Here is a 20462-nt window from a genome sequence, read left to right on the forward strand (position 1 = left end):
CATATTTAATACCCCTGTGCCCTATATAAAAGAGGGGAGCTAAATTTCTTTTGAAGACTATAAAATCCATCCACAGAGTAAGAACACAAGGTTGAATATCACCCTGAACTTGCAACAATTATTTCTCAGTAATGACTTCTTCATGTTTTGGTGGAGACCAGGGTAAGGAGGATAGCTGGAACAGAAGGAAGGCAGGAAAAATCTGTGACTCAGAATTCTGAAAATTATCAGTGGGCTGGCAAATAGTGCACTGATGTGTCAGGTGTTCATTTTCTTGTGTAGACAGCCTGCCTTTCTATTTGATTGTCACATGTGTGTCTCTGTCTCCCTTAGAGCCTTTGGTGCTCTTCAGTAGCTTCTTCCCCAGTCCCTCTTTTGCTGAATCGTGTGGTACATATCTTCCTCTGGAGGATCGGTTTTATCTGGTCGGGTCCATTTGTATCCTCAGGACTCAGATTCTACGGGTGAGTATGTTGTGTGTGTGCCTTCCCAACTGGGGAATTGCGGGCTTCCTTTGAAAGGCCATGTCCCCTTTGGTCCATCAGCTACTGGACAGAATTTCTAAGGAACCCAATGTGTGCAGGGGGTTGTGCTAAGATATGTGAATGAGGACAGATCAGCTCCTGCATTTCAGAAGGTGAGCATGTGAGTGGAGATCTCAACACACTCAAAAGAGATACACAATCACTTACAAGTGGTTTTATTTTATTTTTATTTTAATTTTTTAACGTTTATTTATTTTTGAGACAATGTGAGAGACAGAGTGCAAGCAGCGGAGGGGCAGACAGAGGGAGACACAGAATCTGAAGTGGGCTCCAGGCTCTGAGCTGTCAGCCCAGAGCTGGACGTGGGGCTCGAACTCACGAACCGTGAGATCATGACCTGAACTGAAGTCAGATGCTCAACTGACTGAGCCACTCAGGCACCCCAGTAACAAGTGGTTTTAATGTAATATGAAAGAGGTATACAGGGGCTGAGGGCTGGAACATATTAAGAGAAGTGGCCATTTTGACAGGTGAACAAAGGAAGGTTTCTGTCATGAGGTGAGTTTTGAGGCAGCTATCTCCCACATCCACCACCAATTCTCGCTTAGTGTTCTACTAATGTAGCACTCACAGATTCTCTAAAAAGGAAAATCAGTCTTTAGAATTCTTTGGATAGATTCAGGTTCAATGAATATTTATTCACTAAGTAACATATTTATTAAGCACCTACTATGTGCCAGACACTATGAATGTTGAAAAGTGTCATGTAGATGATAAAACAATCATATGTTAATAGCTGGTGGGAAGAAGGGAGTTCAGACAGTGTGGTCAGGGAAGGTCTTTCTCTGATGACCTGTCTTTTGAACTGAGACCCTCAGTTATGAGGTCAACCCAGCAAAGAAAGGAAGGCAATCCAGGTAAAGGGTTCAGCAGCTATAAACATCTTGAAGTAGTAACTAGCTTAGAGAGTTCCAAGGCGCAAGTACTGTTATGTGACTAGAAGAAGGTGAAAGAGGGAAGGAGTAGTAGAAAATTAGGTACAAGAAGTGGGCAGAAGCCAGATTATGGAGAACTTTGAGAATCATGATCATGAGTTTGACTTTTACTTCAGCTATAGTGGAAAGCAGCATGACATGATCTGATTTCATTGTTTTTGAGAGATTAGACTGGTTCCTGGGTGGGGAATGGAATCTGGGAAACAAGAGCACAGGCAAGAGGAGTGGCATGAGAGATGGTAGAGCTTGGACTAGGATTGGAGTCATGGAGATAGAAGTACATGGGTTTGGGTTATTGTTGGGAGATGGGGCACAAAGTCCTTGCTGATGTGTTGAAAGTGGGTGGGAGAAGAGAAATGACTCCTAGCTTTTAAGCCTGAGAAGCTCAGTAAATGGAAGTGCCACGAACTGACTTGAGTCAGACGGCGACACTATGGATTGGGTGATGTGGGAGTGGGGGGCAAATCAAGAGCCATGTTAACATTATGATGACATTGTGACATACAACACATCCAACTGCCTTACAAGACAGGCCTCTGGATCCAGACCAGCTGTAAGACCTCATCCAAGTTGCTTAAATCTTTTAGCTTCAGTTTCTTTTTCTATACATGGCAATAATAAAACCTTCTTTTAGAGTTGTGGTGAAGAGTAAATAAGACAGCACCTTATGCATGGCAAGCACTTGGTAAGTGTGAGCTATTACAGCCATCATACTCATCATTATCATTATGATAATTGTTATCATTAGGATCCAGAGAGAGCAAAAGATTTGCTTTACTTTTGTCTGTGGTTTAGAATGTGGACTTTAACTGACCACATTTCAGAAACTGTGAAAGACCCTGTTACATTCCATTTTAGAGTAGATATGTGTCACCTTTTTTTCCCCCAGATTTAAGACCATAAGAAAAGTGTCAGAAAAGCAATTGAAGGAAGTTGCTTGGTCTGATTGCCCCAATCATTATGCCTCTCTGGCAGCTGAGATTTGAGCTTTCATATTTGCCACATGAAGACAGACATCCCATTGTGGAAGTCACCCCCAAAATATACTACTCCCTCCTCTGAGAAAGGAAAATCTCATTTGGCACACGTCCTTCACTCTAGAGTCCCTCATGGCACAAGGATCTCTATTTGTGATCTTTTGCAATTTTCCTCTGGGTTTCTAGGATATTTGTTCCATATTAATGGTCACTTCAGAGAATAAATCTTGTGAGAACAGAGGGCTTTTTGGAGGAAGATTTTTTTCACAGTGTTGACTATGTAGCACAGTGGATGGTGCAGCAAACTCAGAGTGCAACTGTGAGATGATGGATCTACTTTGTTTTGTGTCTACCAGCCGTGTATCTTGGGCCAAATCATTACTTCTCTATAATCCTCAGTTTTCATGACTATAAAATCAAGTGCCTTTCTCACAATGATATACAGATGAGCTGTGGCATTGGATATGTGATTGCTTCCAAGTTTACTACATGCTATACTAATGTGTCAGGTATTTTTACTATATAAGTTCATTTTAAGTATCTAAAATGCCAGTTTCTCTGCAGGACCTTTTCACTGTGGAGAAAGCTGGGGAAGATATTCAGCTGATAAATGACTCAGATGAGGAACATCTATCTACAGAATGCAGGTGAGAGACTACTGCTGAAGTAAGTGATGGAGACTTAGGGCATATTTTTATTTAACAAAACTAAAACGAAATAATATGTACAAATATTTTCCCATTAAAATGAAAAGACAAACAATTGAATCCAGAAGAGCAATCTACTAGTCTGAATTCCTTTGCCCAGCTAATATAATTCTTATTTCTCCAACTGAATGTAAATACAAGTGATTGGCTTTTTATTAAAAAAAAAAAAAAAAGCTATAGGGGGCGCCTGGGTGACTCAGTCAGTTGAGCGTCCAACTTCAGCTCAGGTCATGATCTCGCTGTCCATGAGTTCAAGCTCCACATCAGGCTCTGTGCTGACAGCTTGGAGCTTGGAGTCTGTTTCAGATTCTGTGTCTCCCTCTCTCTCTGCCCCTCCCCCACTCATTCTCTCTCTCTCTCTCTCTCTCTCTCTCTCTCTCTCTCTCCCTCTGTCAAAAATAAATAAACATTAAAAAAACTATAGAGCACACTTAACTGATGCAGACATTTAATGACTTTCAAATTAAGACAATGCATTTAAAAATAGTATTTGATTACTTTTTCTAGAAATACTTTTAAATGGTGGAACAATAAGTGTCCCTCTTTTTGTTAATATAATTTATTTTATGACATTTGCTAACAAAGTTCCAAAGAACGGAGGCAGTGTTCCATGAGTTTCAGTGGAAAAAAAAATAAAAATGCAGTCCCAACTCACAAGAAAATGCCAGTTTACCAGATATCATTAAACCCCCTCATGTATCTGCTTAACAATCCACCAAGGATTTCTGCAAAATAGAAATTGTATGTAATACTATCTAGTTATTTAATACTTGTTAAACTCATTAGTCTGTATGTAAAAAACCATAATACTAGATACTGCACAGTATAGATTATTGAGAGTGGGTTAAATATTCCTTCTATATCACAGTAGATATGCATGTGTAAATAAATAATAAAATAATATATTAAAGATGTGCACCACATGCCAATAATACTTAGCAAAAAAGAAAATAAACCAGATAACTTTTCAATAGGTTTCTTATGATTAAAGACATGTTTATGTGAGGCCTGATGGTGGGAGAGGAGAGAGTTGGAGGCTGTGGTCACTGTTACTATTTGATGGTGGGGGGCGTTAAGGAAGAAAGAGCTGGTGAAGAAATGAGTTAAACAGGAAATGTCTGACATTCGTCTGTGTCTGGATCTAAGGAATGGGGGGAGAATCTTCCCTTCCTGGCAGGAGAGTTCAGAGGTGCTTGGCTGCAAACCATTGTCTGAAGCTACACACAAAGCAATGGGATGGAAAACAGAGCTCACAGTGGCAGTCTGTTTGCATTCCACATGTTTGATGTCCTACAACTCTTGCTAACATGAGATTGCATTTGTAATTGTGTGAATGTGATAAGTCTGCTCATGCCAAGATCATACGCATTTGCACCAGAAAGCTTTTTTCTTTTTTTTCAGGATCTCAAATTTCTTGTAAATATTCAGCATTGTATCTGTGATTCCTAGGTGTTGGGGACAGGACAAGTGCATGGCCAAGCTTAAGACTAATAATCATTCAGCTCTCTTAATGTGCTTTATCACCTCCAGTTTTTCTTGTTGCGCATGTGCTTATTTACACTTTTTAGGCTTGACCATTTCCTTCATTAGTTACTCAACTTTATTAGACTGTTTACTGAATAATGTGGGGAAGAGGATATCTGCAAAACATGGCATGTTTAAACAATGTGAACTCAAGACACTCTCCTATCAGGAGAGTACCTGAGATACAACAGCAGCAAACCACATGGATAATTCAGTCAGCAGATCATTGTAGCAAATATTCAGATAGTAAGAGTTCAGAGAGTGAGGAGACCTGTGTTTTACTATTAAGCAGAGTTTAATTGGATGAAAAATATTCTGATGCAGAAACGAGCCAGTTACCACATCTATGCCAGTGATCTACTTAGATATAAAAGAAATGTTTTCTTTTTCTTCTTTTTATTTTTTTTATAATTTTTTTAACGTTTATTTTTGAGACAGAGAGAGACAGAGCATGAACGGGGGAGGGGCAGAGAGAGAGGGAGACACAGAATTGGAAGCAGGCTCCAGGCTCTGAGCCATCAGCCCAGAGCCCAACGCGGGGCTCAAACTCATGGACCGTGAGATCGTGACCTGAGTTGAAGTCAGACGCTTAAGCGACTGAGCCACCCAGGTGCCCCTAAAAGAAATGTTTTCTTGAGGCTTAAAACCCCTTCTAATATTGTAAGATATTATCACTCCAGTGTGGATGAATGCACTATAGTTTTATATGTTCTGTACTTCCATAAAATATTACTAAAGTTCTTTCAAAATTATGCAATGGATTATTATTTATCATATAGAAAGTAAGATGGAAAATGACACTTAGGACAGAGTTGATAGATCTGATGAAGAAATTCTGTTTAATTCCACCTCCCATGTCTCACATCCCTCCCCTCTCCTTCAATACCATGGTCACTGCTGTGCTTTCAGACACCTCAGCTCTCACATGATGGGTTGTTTGTGGGCCTGGCTTGTCCACTATCTTGAGGTCTATAAAGGCGGACCTGCCAGTCTTGTCCCTGTCTGGTACAGAGCTTCACATCAAGTAGGCAGAAATGAACATCTACTCAGGGACTGATTGATTGGTTGATCCTATCAAAATGGTAATCCATTCCATGCCATGAGACCTCTCACAGGTAATGCAGTATTATTATAAATCAGTGCAAACTAGTATTGCCTTGTTTTTGTCATAGACTCTTTCCTTGTTCTCAGGATATTTTTAAATAAAAATAAGGAGAAGAAATCATGGCATGTCAGAGTCATGGTTTTGTATGTTTCGTAGACACCCTGAGCAGATTGGTAATCTGGCTTTCATTTTATAGACTGAGGGACAGTTAGGAAAGTAATCAGGCACAGAGGCCATAGGGACCTGGAGCTCCCAAAGTGATTTGGGAATTTCTCTTGGTAATTCTACATGTTCTTTGAAAGTCAAGAATCATTTTGCTACAGGCTTGAAAGCATTGCCTATGCTTATGAAAGAAACACAAAGAGGGGAATTTGAGATGTTTAGAAGAAAGGGTCTGTTTCCATGGAGGGTGTATTGTCCTTGCATGTTTCAGATTTGAGGCTAAAGAACCTTTCATTTCAGGAGAGGGACTCAGTGGTTGGGTTATTTTCCATTAAAGCTACAGATGCAATGGAGTGCAAGGTCTTGTTTGCCTGGACCACTGAAGATACAAAGAAGTAAGGGGTACTTGAAAGTACGTAAGGGGCAGACCAAAACTGGAATACTGTTAGCCCTCTCCTATCTGGCTCCTGCTAGAGCCAGAATGAAGTACCTAGCTACTCTTTTAGTTTGGCCAGATGAATGTAGAGGTAAGACCCAAATTCCCATCACAGCGTCATCTCAGTAGAAATGCATTCTGTTCTTTAGCCTTCACGATAGGATTTCATGTTTATTAACCTAGTTGAAAACAAATCTATCAGGTAGATTTTAGACTTGTCATAATGTAGTCATAGAGGATTATGATATGCCCAACTCACACAATTTGTTCCACAGTAGAGTGGAATTGGGACCCAGATTTTCCTGGGCTCATTCCTGTCAGGACTTCAGTTCCAGCAGCTGTGGCTAGTATGGGATTCCAAGGAGAAAACTCGAGGAGCCTTTGGGAAGTACTTGATTGAGGATGTTTTCGAGAGAAAATCTTTTTTTCCCCCTTTAATTTCTCCTTAAATGTAGAGGAGAGAAAAATTAATAGGGAGAGGACTATGACGATTAACCCAGTGTTGATGAAGATAGCATCTTCTCACCTTCAGGTAGAGTAAAGAACACTGGAATATCAAATAGAAAGCATTTCCAAGGGTTCTAATAGCTCTTACACTTGCTTTCAGTCTTCAGAAACTGCTACAGTACTGGCATTGGTCCCTGGGAGACTCCAGCTGTCAGCAGCTTCACCAAAAAAAATGTTCCTGCCTAATTCCCCTTTCATCTTGTGTCAGTGAAGAGTTATTTTGTACAAAGGTGTGAAGAGAATTTTGTAAAGATGTATGGTAATTCTCATTAGAACAGTTTTGTTTTATGGAGCCTTGGTACTATTCTATACAGACTTCATTACTTGTGTCCACCCCATCTTGAGCAGGGGAAGGGCCCTGTGCATCACTGTAGCACATTTGATTGTGTTTCTTTACCACTAAGGAGCTAGCTCACAGGTTCCATCATTCCAGTTCCAGTGAAACTTATTCATACAGCAAGTATTTAGCACCTACTATAGGGGAAGTTCTGTTCTAGGCTCTGAGGACACAGCAGTGAACAAAAATCCTTAACTTCTAAAGCTCCATTCTAGTGGAAGAGAAAGACAATACATAAATCAATAGACCAGAGTGGGTTACATGGTGAGGAGGGCCAATGGAAAACAGTAAGCAATGAAGAGGGATAGGGAAGGTTGTGAGGGGAGGATAAATTTGATTTAAGTTTTACCATATGCAATTGACATTTTTATAGGTTAAAAGATGGTGCAGTATTGGCAATTCTGAATGGTGTGATATAATAGGTAAGGTGGCCAGCTTGTGTCTCCACAAGCGACATTTTCACTGCCTCTTGAAGCCTCAGTCAAGGCTCTCTACTCTCCCTCTGCAAGTTACTTGGCTAATTCTACTCCACATTGCCTGCCATCATCTTTGGCAAATAGTGTGGAGGTCTTGTGGTATAGTGATGCTTTAAAAAACTCACAGTATTGGGGGCGCCTGGGTGGCGCAGTCGGTTAAGCGTCCGACTTCAGCCAGGTCACGATCTCACGGTCCGTGAGTTCGAGCCCCGCGTCAGGCTCTGGGCTGATGGCTCCGAGCCTGGAGCCTGTTTCCGATTCTGTGTCTCCCTCTCTCTCTGTCCCTCCCCTGTTCATGCTCTGTCTCTCTCTGTCCCAAAAATAAATAAAAACGTTGAAAAAAAATTTAAAAAAAAACTCACAGTATTGGAATTTTTAAACAACTGAAGTATTCGGGTTTTATTTCTCAGATTGACCATTTACAAGTTGTGTGATCTTGGACAAGCCTCCTTGAGTCTCAGGTTTATTATCTATAAATGGTGAGAATAATTACTGCAGAATGTGCATCACAAATAAGATAAGGAAATGAGGCCTGTCTGCTTTGATAAATAAATTATATCTATATGCTTTGTAAAATACTATACAAAATCAAGTTATTATCAATTAAGAAGTAATTTCAAAATGGAGTAGTTATAATTTAGATCTCCACTAAGTCGTTAACTGAGCTATAATGACATTATGAAGTGCAAAGGGTTACATGTAAACTTGGTTTATGGTCATGATCTGAAGTCTGAGTCTGGTGATTTCTTTAATATTTTTATTTTTTCTGTTAATTTAAGGTTGTCCTCTTTTTCTGTTTAAACCCAGCCAACTTTAAACCCCTATCCTTATGAGATGATTCTATATCCATCAACACCCAAACTATTCTCTGCAAAGAGTGAACCTTGCCTTTCTGGGGTCGGGACAGGGTGTGTAGCCAAATCTGAACATGATGGAATTCATGGCTTGGAGGCCCCATTGAGAGTCCAAGTTCAGTCTGTTTACTCCATGGTCTCACACCCACCTGAGAGACCGTCACATGCTGACACCTGCCTGTAACAGATAAGAAAAGGAGTTGGGACCCATTCTCATGCAGCTGTAGTTGTTAGATCTGGAGCCAGTCTCTTGGTTTCCATTTAACTTGTCCTGTTGGTATGTATAGGACCTGGTTCTAAAAAGGCAAACATAAAAACAAAAACAAAAACAGAAAAGAAGAGAAAAGAAGGGAGAGCAGGGTCAGGTTTCTGGATTTTGTGTTTCATTGTGTTTATATGACCTCTAGCCCACCCATATTCCTTCTTTAGCTATATGACAAATTATTTTGATCATCTCAAAGCATAAAGTTATTAGACTGTCTTATTAGATTTATAATTGATAAGAACAATTTGATTATTAATATTTTTGAAAAGCTCATAGTAAGTTTGTACTCAAAACTCAAAACTCTGAAATCACTGAGGGTGTAAACACTAATGAAAAGAAGTCTAATAAATATCAAACTTGTGAAAAATCTGGAACAAATTATCTGAGTATTAACCTATTTTATGAAAATTAGCTTTGGATAAATATACTGGCAGCTGCTTGTTCTACTCAGACAATTAAAATTGTAATATTTTCCCTCCTCATGCTATTCATTTGTCAGCCTATAGTGAAGATGTCAGGCTGTGCCTTAGGATCTGAGGAAGTGGGACAGGATCTGGTTCTCTTTTGACTTAATGTTTTTTGCTTTACCTTTTTGTATCCCAGGGTATTCTTTTGCTTTAGCTCTGTTAATTTTTTTTAACTTTTAAACTTTTTATTTGAATATTGGCAGGAACTACTACTATAATATATCGTCCTCTACCTGTGCTTACAAGTATTAAAATTTTGCTGCATTTGCTTTATCATTATTCTCTCCTCTTTTTCCCTTCCCTCTGTCTTTTTCTATCCTTTCTTCTCCACTTTTTCTCTCCCTCTTCTTTGCACATTCATTATTTATTTATTCATTTGTCTATTCACTGGATTAAAATACTTTGCTGTTATTATTTATTTCAATGCTTGGATTGTCCCCAAATCGACCAGTGGCAGCCCTTTCAACCAAGCTCTTCTGTCTTTTTGATATTTCTCACCATTCTTGGATCATTCCTTACTTTCTGGCACTAATGATGTTGTAGGCTCATTTAGTTCTTTCTTTGCCTCATCCATGAAATCGGTTGGTTCTCCAAGCCTTAGTCAAAGGAACCCTGGCTTCTTAAATGCAGATATTTAGAAACCAAGATCTGGGCACTAGTCATGCTCCTTGTCACTACTCTGTGTCTACTTCTAGTGCTTTCAGAAGTGGGAAACAAATCCACACACACATAGGCATAAAGGCCTATATCTATATTTATTTTCTTATCTACCCATCTCTGTGTATGTGTACTTAGGTGTATATGTGTATATAAAATAATACAAACCATGAATTCATATGGATACCTCCAAATCTAAACCAGTACCAGAGGGTTCATTCTAGTCCTCCCGTTTCCATTTGTGCAACACTTTTCTCCAATAGTTGGAGATGCTTGGCCCCATTATCCTCAATAGATTTCCTTATTTGCTCAAGTCTAGAACACACAGAGAGTAGTTTTAGGGTTGCCAACTCATGTCATTGCAAAAAACAGACTTCTTCATTTGAGCTGGTTATTGTTTATATTTTAAGGTAAAGTTTACATATAATAAAATGCACAGATCCATTTTTAATATTCTGTGAGCTTTCACAAATGCATAAACACATGTGACCCATATTCCTATCAAGACATACAATATTTTGAACACACTAGAAAGCCTTTTTGTGCCCCTTCCCTGTTAACCCTCGACCTAGAGGCAACCACTATTCTGATGTGTTTCGCTATAGATTTCTTTGCTTTATTAGAATTTCATAAAAATGAAGCTATATAACATATACTCTGTTGAATCTGCTCTCTTAAAACTCAGTATAATACATCTGAGATTCATCCTGTCATATGTATCAGTCGTTTATTCCTTTTTGTTGCCGAGGAGTATTCTGGTCTATGCATATACCACAATTTGTCAGGCATTTTCCTTTGATGGACATTTATTTCTAATTTTTGGTTACTGCAAATAGAGCTGCAATGAACATTCTTTTACAAGTCTTTTTTGTGGACATATATATTTAAATTATTAAGCAATGCATATATTAAATTATATGGTAAAATTGATTTGTTTTTTCTTGGTGTACAGTTCTATGGTTTTAATACAGGCATGGATTCATGTAACCATGACCATAATCAGGATAAAGAACAGTTCCATCACTCCCTAAAAACCATCTTTGTGCTGTCCATTTATAGTCACCTCTACTTCCCATGATTGGCTCCTACTGGTCGTCTAGATCCACTTTTGGTTCTGTACCATGGCACCATGCTCTTTTTCCTTAGTCATGCTTTTTGAAGTTCATAAATTTATAGTTATCTTGGGGCTATTCGTTCATTGAGTTCCACAAAAATACTATATACTCTTTTAGACTCTGTTCTCAGTGCCCAACCTGTGCCTGTCCTCATCGTACTTACTGCCTAGTGTGGAGATGGACAAGTAAAGAAGAAACTCTAATAAAGTCACCATTCCATGTAAATGTGTCTACGATCTTTCACTGTACCTTTGGTTCTGTTTTTCTGAATTGATAAAAATGGCCTTCTCTTCTGTATTTTGTATGTCCAGATACTCCTCACCACTCCAGAAATTCCTCTCAGAAGTCCTTCCTGCCACCTGGGCTGGAAGAGCTTACCCCTTCCTGCTTTCCCATTGACACTCTCCACTTTGCCTTGGGATTGCACAGAGTATTGAAGCTCTTCTAGAGAATCAAAATCTCCAAGAAGGAAGTGTCCAAACTGCATTCAACTTGTGCCTCCCTCAATACAGAAAATAGTTTGTCTTATTAACTTAACTTGCTTTCTGATTTCTAAGATACAAGCATGTGAGTAGCCACGTGATACTTTACCATTAAAAACTAATGGGGTTGATATGGAGAATGAAAAAAAATAAGGCCAAATTTAAAATTATTTCTCATATCTACACACCTAACACTTAGGTTATCAGTGCTTTAATACACAGTGCAGACATATCAGAAAAGGTTTATCTTTTAACGTATGCTGGATTTTGATCTCTGTTGTTTTATTTCCCTAACTGGCTCAGTAGTAGTCCTATGAAAGTGACAGAAAAAACACATAGAATATCACCTTCAGGAAATGATTGACAGAGTGTATTATAAAGTAGGGAGACTAAGATGCCAAATGAAACATGGGCTGTTTGGTAAAACCTTACCATGAACATATGTACCCAGTCCAGGCCCTGTGAAGCCACCGACTATATTAAAAAGAAGTTGGTTCTGCTTAGTTTTTTCTGTGTAAAAATGTGTGTGTTTCCTTTTTTTGAAGTGCTATGTCAAGGGAATAATTTTGACTGAACAATGATGAACTGTAATTCATAAAAAAGTTTTCAAACCATTTCATAATGGAAAAATATTTGATAATAGATCTAAATATGAAAATAATGAAGTATGCAAGTAAATACAGGACCAGATGAATTATAAAAACATGTCTCAGGTATCAGTTCCAATCCTTCAAAGACTCCATTCTCTTGGAGTAGGAGATGCATCCTTCTAGAACCCTGTCCTGTGCTAGAAGGCTTGGCATAAAAGCCTTACTAGTTAGCAGGAAAAGAGCAAACTCTCTTTATATCTTCCCACACAGTGCTGGTCTTACTATAGTTTCTTGTTTGATTTATGAATTTCTCCTGGAATGAGTTTTCCACAAATATATGATGGAGAACTGTGTAGCTTTGACATTCAGTCTATGAATGTTGGTAATGTTAGCAGCTGGTATCCAGGCTGAGGTCCAGGCATGTTCCAGTGATTCACCAATCAACACTATATGTTGCCTTTTCTATGTTTGAGAAAGGGGCAGACCGCAAAACACTAATCAGATTCTAAAGGTGCCTTCTTGTTTACTTAATATTTTCATGTTGTTCAGAAGAGGCCAATAATAGCAATAATCTTTTAAAGATGATAAAACTTTGATTTTTTTTTTTTTGGTTATTGATGACTGACCATATTTTCATAGCAATAGGGTTTTTGTTTACTTGGTGTTTTCTTTCTTTTCATTCTTTGACATCAGGGCACCGCTTAGTTACTTGTCCTTTGAGGTATAGGGAACACAAGGCTGTGGCTTTTACCATGTTGATGATTTGTATGTACTTTCTAAATGTTATGAGTATTGTGCATTCTTTGTTTTTCTGTTTTAGTGAGGAAATACCACTGAGTGCTGTTAGATGTTTTTCCTCTTTTGATGTGTTTGTGGAAAACTGGTGTAACCAAAAAAGCACATTACAGAAGTTCAGACTGGCCCTTTAGAGAGTTATGTTTTCTCTGAAATGGTTGGTGTAAGCCTTTGGTGGAAATTTTCCCATTTGGACTCCATCCTATGTAAAACACTGAAATATATGAGGATTGGAACATTTGAGTTTGGTTCCTTTATAGTTGTGTATTAGTAGTGAGTGGAAACAAGTCCGTTAACATATCACTGAAACAAAGATTGAGTTTTCTTAGCTATGTGATAAAAGTAATTACCTGCCAGGTAGTTTTAAAAGGAACCCCATATTTTATTTTATTTTATTTTATTTTATTTTATTTTTATTTTATTTTATTTTATTTCATTTTCTATTTTGTTTTAATTTTCATTTTATAAAGGGAGAGAGAGAGTAAACAGGGGAAGGGCAGAGAGAGAGAATCCCAAGCAGGCTCCATGCTCAGCACAGAGCCTGAAATGGGGCTCCAACCCACAACCATGGGACCTGAGCTGAAATCAAGAGTTTGATGCTCAACTGACTGAACAACCCAGGTGCCCCCAAGGGACCCCATATTTTAAATATTTGAAACTCAACATTTTGTTTTAAATCTTCATATTCTAATATGTAAAATCATCTGAACTTCCCATATGATGTAGGTTTGGTTACATACCAGCTTAGATATATTAGCTTCAGATTTTTCCATGATATATCAAATACATATCAGCACACACAAAGAATATGATTTTAAAAGCCACAAAAAATCGATTTCTGTGACTTGAGCAGGAAGAAAGGAAGATGCATTTGCTACATTCATCTTAGAGACCTTAAGTCTTCCTCTCGTGAGCACCAATTCTCTTGGCACTTTGGCCAAGGAACAGTGAGGGGTACAGTGCCCAGAGTAGGGAATCTGAGAGGAGAAGATCCAAGTATTTCCCAAGCCATCTTCTTTCACTTTCTGCCTATCTCCTAGCTCACACACAGTCACATACAAACACACACACCGCAAGCATTTCCCTGCTCTATTCCTTTTTGGCCCTGTAGTAATGGGTCAGAAAATAAATACTCTTTTTGCCAGAATTTAGACCTAAAAACTGCCAAGGTCTTCAATATAGTATAGTCAATAGTATAAATTGGATTGGAAAGTCTACTGGAGAAAACTGGTACATTCAAAGCACACTACTTTTATCCAGAATATCTGAAATATCATACTTTACCTCTTCCATAAAAAAGGAAAGAAAAAAATTTGAGACTGAAAATGATCATTTAAGCCAAAAAAACATTTTTGGAAGCACTCATAAAGTATTTTCATATTTAAATGCTAAAATGTTTTTTTAAAGAGGGGCATGGGATTTGCTGTCCCTTTGTTAGCAGGAGACTCTGACCTTAAACAACTTCAAGTCCATCAAGATCTTTCCCAAGTGAGAAAAGATTGGGTTTCTCTGGTGGGACTCAGTTTTTCATTGGCTTCTATAGTCATTGGGAGAAATTAAATTTTTCACCTGCCTATGTTTTTGTCAAATTTTGACATATCTATTTATTCCATAGTCTTGCGTTTGAGAGAAGGCGTGATGAGCTCCAGGTGAATTCACAAAAAACAATTCTTGGAAATCTTTATACCAAATGATCAATTTTTCCAGTGCCCAAATTGCCAAAACCAATTCATTCCAAACCAATCCATCAAATGACCAATTTACAAAATTTACCCAAATGTATTGCTTCATCAAAAAGCATGTCTTAAGAAATGTGCTTTTTGAATATATTCCAAGGGTTGATAAACAGTTTTCTGAAAAGGACCAGATATTAAATATTTTAAGCTTTACAGGCTGTATAAAGTCTCCATAGCATATTATTTTCTTTCTTTATAACTTTTTAAAAAAGCAAAAATTATTCCTACCTCACACAAAAGCATGCTGCTTCCAGTTTTGGCTCAAAGGTTGTAGTTTGGACCCCTTATATATTAAAATAATTGATATATTTTCATATGAATACATTATTATTGATTATATGCAGTGGTTACATTCTTAAATATAGTGAGTGGATATATTCTTGTTATCAACATTTTAAGGATTGTGCAATTTGTTAGAAGTTAAAAGTCACAAAAAGTTTACCATTCTTATGAATAGCAACAATATTTATTCTGGGATTTCATATGAAAAACTTCTAGGTTATTTTAGTGTAGTATTAATCCTATTAAGAATTCATTTTCTATTTTTTTCAATGCTCTAGCATGTTTTCAGATTTTATCACCACAGACTCATTTGCCAAGTTTGCCAATTTTCCCAAAATGTGTGTCTTTTAAGTGTCAAAGTTCAGTGATTCTAGAGTAAATTGAAAGTTTTTTTTAACAGTTTTTGAAGATACCTGGAATATTTTGCTTGGTCAGTTTTTTAATTAGCATTTTAATGAAGGTTCCATGTGTCTGTACCCCAGCTCGATACTGCTGTAGCCGGATAGAGCAGGCAATAAGGGGAAATTTTGTATTAGGAAAAGAAATGAAGGAGAGCCAACAGTCCAGCACAGCCTCATGTTGGGTTGAGCAGGAACTTGTGTCCATGAGAGAAAGACATTGGGAACCAAGTTGGTATCTGAAGGTCCCAGAATTCTGAAATCCTTACCTTCTACTACAGGCTTGAGCTCTGGCAATCCATTGCACTATAAATTTTATGAATAGTTTGAAAAAATAGGTTTTTATTACATCAGTATATTTGACCAATTTGCAAATAGATCCCTTTGATTTATTGGTCATTTAGCCAAAGGGTCTGTTGGCAAGTTGGCTTTTGGCAAATTTGATGTTAAATTGATTTGGTGAATCAGTCTGCTCCTGTCCTGGAAAGCAGAGGCTTTCCAAAAGAAAAACCAAGAAGGAGTCAGAAGTGAGGCAAGTTCACACCCTTTTTGGAAAGAATGGAGAGCATAGTAGTGTGTACAGACTATTGGGCAGAGTTGGTAAAAACACATACTCATTTGTGGTTCATTCTGTGGAAGATGTTCATAGGTTAGCTTGTGGTGTGACTATAAAGGAATGGAACTGATTTTAACATGTGGTCAATTAATTTACAGGGCATACATGCTATAGTAATAAAAAACAAGGTCATACCAAACATGTGGTATCACTTGGCATGGCAAAGTCAAGACATTCCCAGCTGGAGCTGAGCAAAACTAAAGATTATTTAATTTCTACTATTCCCTTGTAGAGGAGGAAAAGTAAGTTTTCCTCCCTTCCCAGGTTCTTGGCTGAGATGTCCTATAATAAAAGACAAATTGACAGGAGAGAAACAGAAGTTTAACAGCATATATACCTCCTGTATACACACATAGGGAGAGACCCAGGAAAACCGAGAAATTTCGTGAAATTGCCCAAGCCACTACCTTAAAAGTCATACCCAGGTAAAGATAAAAGATGTTGGTATGGGGAAAAAGCCATTTATGGAGGATATCAGGAAAAGTACAGTAAAAAAAAAAAAGGTATAGTGGTTGTGCAGGTTTAAGTCCTTGCCCTCTCCATTGATAAGAGTTTCTAGAAAGGGAGATACACTTATAAATGGAGATTTACCATTTATAAATGGAGACTTACCACTTATAAATGGAGATTTACCATTTATATGTAAGTTTCTCTTACAAAAGCGTAACTTCTACCCAGTTTTCAGAGGTTGACCTGTGTCTCTAAAGAATAACCAGTTCACTGCTGACAGAGTTCAAGAGGTGGAAGACAAATTTAGGAAAACTAACCACACCTCCCCTGAATCCCAGTTGAAGCAGACAGGCAGAGTATTAAAGGCACCATTGCCTTTCAGATCAGTCTTTTTCCAGTGGCAACTCTGTCTATGCTTCCTGCCCTGCAGAGACCAACTGAGCCACAGGTTCCTGTGAGTACAACGTCTCGTTTCCCTGTTCTGTCCCAGCAGGATTCCCCACTGCAAGGCAGTGGACAGCAAAATAGCCAAGCAGGTCAAAGAAACTTCACCAGCAGTATTGAGCCCAGGCTGCTGTATGAGAGAGTGGAGAAACTGGTGCCCAGGCCTGGTAGTGGCAGTTCCTGGGGGCCCAGCAACTCAAGATCCCAGCCTGGGTCCCACCCTGGGTCTCAGAGCGATTCTGGGGAGCTCTTCAGAGTGAGATTGTCATCCAAATCCAATGACTATCCATCTCAGTGCCTCAAAAATGCAGTGAAAAAACCTGAAGATAAGAAAGAAGTTTTTAGAACTCTCAAGCCTGCTGATTTGACTGTACTGGCCAAAGCGCTTCAAGAAGTGGAAGATGTGAGACCCCCACACAAAATGGCAGACTATTTCTTATCCAGTGAGGAGTCAGGGATGACAGATGAGGAAGGCAATGATGTAGAACAAGAAGGGGTGAGGAACCCGCCTCTGGACCAGAGGACACCAGAGTAGCATCATCTCTGAATCTGAGAAATGGTGAAACAGAATCCATGAAAACCATGATTGTCCATGATGATGTAGAAGGTGAACCAGCCGTGACCCCATCCAAGGAGGACACTCTAATTGTCCACCAGACTCAAGCTGCTGGTAGCACATTCTAGAAACACAACTCTTCCTCCTCCTTTACACCTTTTATAACCCCCAGATTAGTACAGATTTCTCCATCTAGTGGGACAACAGTGACTTCTGTGGTTGGATTTTCCTGTGATGGAATGACACCAGAAGCCATAAGGCAAGATCCTACCCAGAAGGGCTCTGTAGTCAGTATGAATCCCAACACTAGGCAACAAAATGACACCCCAGAGATTCATAAATGTAAGAAGAGAATTAACTCCAAGATTCTGTGTGTTGCCTTATAAGGAGTGAATTTGCCAGTGGGTACAGAGTGGCCTGATGCTCCTGGACAGAAGTGGCCAAGGGAAGGTATATTCTCTGATCAACCAAAGGCGACTTCAGCAAATGGATGTCCTTGTAGGCTTGAACGTCTTCATGACAATATCTGGCAGAAAGGAAAAGTTACATGGCTACCATTTGTCCTGGTTAAGAAATAAAATATTTCACAATGATTCAGAAGTTGAGAAGAAGCAGGGATGGACATCTATATAGGATTTGGAAGTTGTAAAATATGAAAGAATAAAATTTCTGGTAATTGTCTTGAAGAGTTCTGTGGAGGTCTATGTGTGGGCACCCAAACCATATCACAAATTTGTGGCCTTTAAGTCATTTGGAGAATTGGTACATAAGCCATTACTAGCGGATCTCACTGTTGAGGAAGACCAGAGTTTGAAAGTGGTGTATGGATCCTGCGCTGGTTTCCATGCTGTTGATGTGGATTCAGGATCAGTTTATGACATTTATCTACCAACACACATGAGTCCACACTCTATGATCCAGTGCGTTATCCAGCCCCATGCAATCATTATCCTCCCCAACACAGATGGCATGGAGTTTCTGGTGTTCTATGAAGATGAAGGGGTTTATGTGAATATTGTTGGAAGAATCACCAAGGATGTGGCTCTGTAGTGGAAAGATGCCAACATCTGTAACATATATTTGATCCAATTAGATGATGGGCTGGGGAGAAAAGGGTGTAGATATCCGATCTGTGGGAACTGGTCACCTGGATGATGTGCTTATGCACAAAAGGGCTCAAAGATGAAAATTATTATCTGACAACGACAAGGTCTTCTTTGCCTCTGTTCAGTCTGGTTGCACAGTCAGGTTTATTTCATGATGTTAGGCAGGACTTCTGAGCTGGTAGAAGCAGTGCGATAAGGATTGCTGGCCCCAAGTTTTCAAGATCCTGAGAACTTGGAATTCCTTGCAACTGAAGCTCAGAACTACACTGGTGTAGTCCAGGAGAGGTGTGTGTGCAGACACAATTTGTGGAGTTTTGTTTTGTTTTGTTTGCCACTTCCTTTCTGTACCTCTAACCAGCTTATCGCCTGTCTCTTCTTTTTTCTATTCAAAAATAAATCAAGGCTACAATGCATCTGGTGTTGTTCACATTCTAAAAAATAAAAATGAAAAAATAAACAGCTCAAGATAATCCTTGTGACAAAGAGGCATATTTTGAGATGGCAAATTGTTCCTTTTAACCCGAATGGTGGTGACATAACTATGGCCCTCACTGGTATAAGGATTTAGCAGACCAGGTTTATATTCAGACTTTGTCATTTGTCATGACCTTCTATATTATTCACCTTGTGGAGCCTTATCTCCCTCATCTGTAAAGTGGGGATGATAATAGAACACATGCTATTGAGTTATTTTAGGATCCAAAAAGATAATATGTATAAGATACCTACCACATGGTAGGAACTCAGTAAATAATAGTGTCTCCCCTACCGTCAGAGGTGAGATCGGTGGTGGGTAAGGAGTAAGATTAGTTAGCAATTGCCTTATAACTGAGGGTGGTGATGGAGTACTCACTTCAAATTACTGATTCCGTGAACTGATCAAAATCATCCCCTTTGCCTATCTGCCTTTGGGTGAGTTTCTCAAAACAAACTAATTCTATCTTCAAATAATGTAAATCTATTAAGATGATGTTCTCCAATAATTTATTTACTAAAAGGTGTTACAGTGAAAGAAAAGAAATATTTAAAAAGCGTTTGTGTTAGTAGGGATCACTTTGTGCGTTCATTCAGGGGCTATTTACAAGTGCGCATTCTATGGAGAGCTGCATAGCCATACAGCAGCTCTCTTCCTCCCTGACCCCTTGCCCAAAGGAGTAAGGGTTTAGGTGATCGATAGCAATAGCAACTGTTGACCTCCCAGTCTGCTTAACACTGGAGAATCTGCTCTTGGATCTGAAGGAATAGAGCAATAACATATGCAGAACTCATCTTTGTGAAGCACATTTTTAGGAGAGAGAATTAAAATCACAAAAGAACCATTTTAGAGCAAATTACAGTCTTATACATCCTAAATCATATATTTAAGTGGAGAAGAACTTAAAGGAATGGAGCAATCAAAGGGAGAATGACTAATGAGGGCATTTGAGATGATCACATTGGACTGTACAGATTACAAAGCACTTTGTCTAAATGTTAATTTATCTTTACAAAAATGATACAAGGTACATACTATGAGTCTCACTTTAAACATTCAGAAGCTGGGGCTCAGGGAAGTTAAAATACTTGCTCTAAGACTCAAAGTTAGGAAGTATAAGCTAAGGTTTGAGCCCAAGTCTGTGCAACTTCAAATTCTGTCACCTGGCAGCTCTGGAATGTTGGACACAATGGTGAAAATAGGGAAATGTGAAAAATAGGAGGCTGTGTCAGGCATAATGCCTAGGGAACCACCTAAAGTATAGTGACTTGGGAAGAGGTAGTCTCTGGTGATGCCAGTACCAATCCAGTTGTCAAGGATGGCTGAGATGCAGTTGGGCCTGAAGCAAAAGTGGCTGCCTGCACCTTGACCTAAGATTTCCCATTTCAGACAGGGAGTGATAGCGGGTTTCTTCTATGAACCTATGGACTAGCTTTTGTTAAAGTAACCTTGAAAATTATTTT

The 20462-nt window shown here is 38.8% G+C and overlaps 2 protein-coding genes across 3 annotated transcripts in view; both read left to right on the forward strand.

Annotated features, from left to right (window-relative positions):
* PASD1 (PAS domain containing repressor 1) overlaps window positions 1-20462 on the forward strand; it is a 121345-nt gene that overhangs the window by 67026 nt on the left and 33857 nt on the right. For both annotated transcript variants that reach the window (XM_043571213.1, XM_043571212.1), the window contains exons 10-11: window positions 334-464; window positions 3022-3104. In XM_043571213.1, the coding sequence (XP_043427148.1) occupies window positions 334-464; window positions 3022-3104 (214 nt within the window). The remainder of the gene's footprint in view (window positions 1-333; window positions 465-3021; window positions 3105-20462) is intronic.
* On the forward strand, window positions 16625-18725 carry LOC122477815 (mitogen-activated protein kinase kinase kinase kinase 4-like). Its single transcript, XM_043571214.1, has one exon. It carries the CDS (start codon window positions 16831-16833, stop codon window positions 17395-17397), a length of 567 nt encoding a protein of 188 aa, XP_043427149.1. The 5' UTR covers window positions 16625-16830; the 3' UTR covers window positions 17398-18725.

The sequence above is a fragment of the Prionailurus bengalensis genome, chromosome X (genome assembly GCF_016509475.1).
Source record: "Prionailurus bengalensis isolate Pbe53 chromosome X, Fcat_Pben_1.1_paternal_pri, whole genome shotgun sequence".
In the NCBI taxonomy this organism is placed as follows: domain Eukaryota; kingdom Metazoa; phylum Chordata; class Mammalia; order Carnivora; family Felidae; genus Prionailurus; species Prionailurus bengalensis.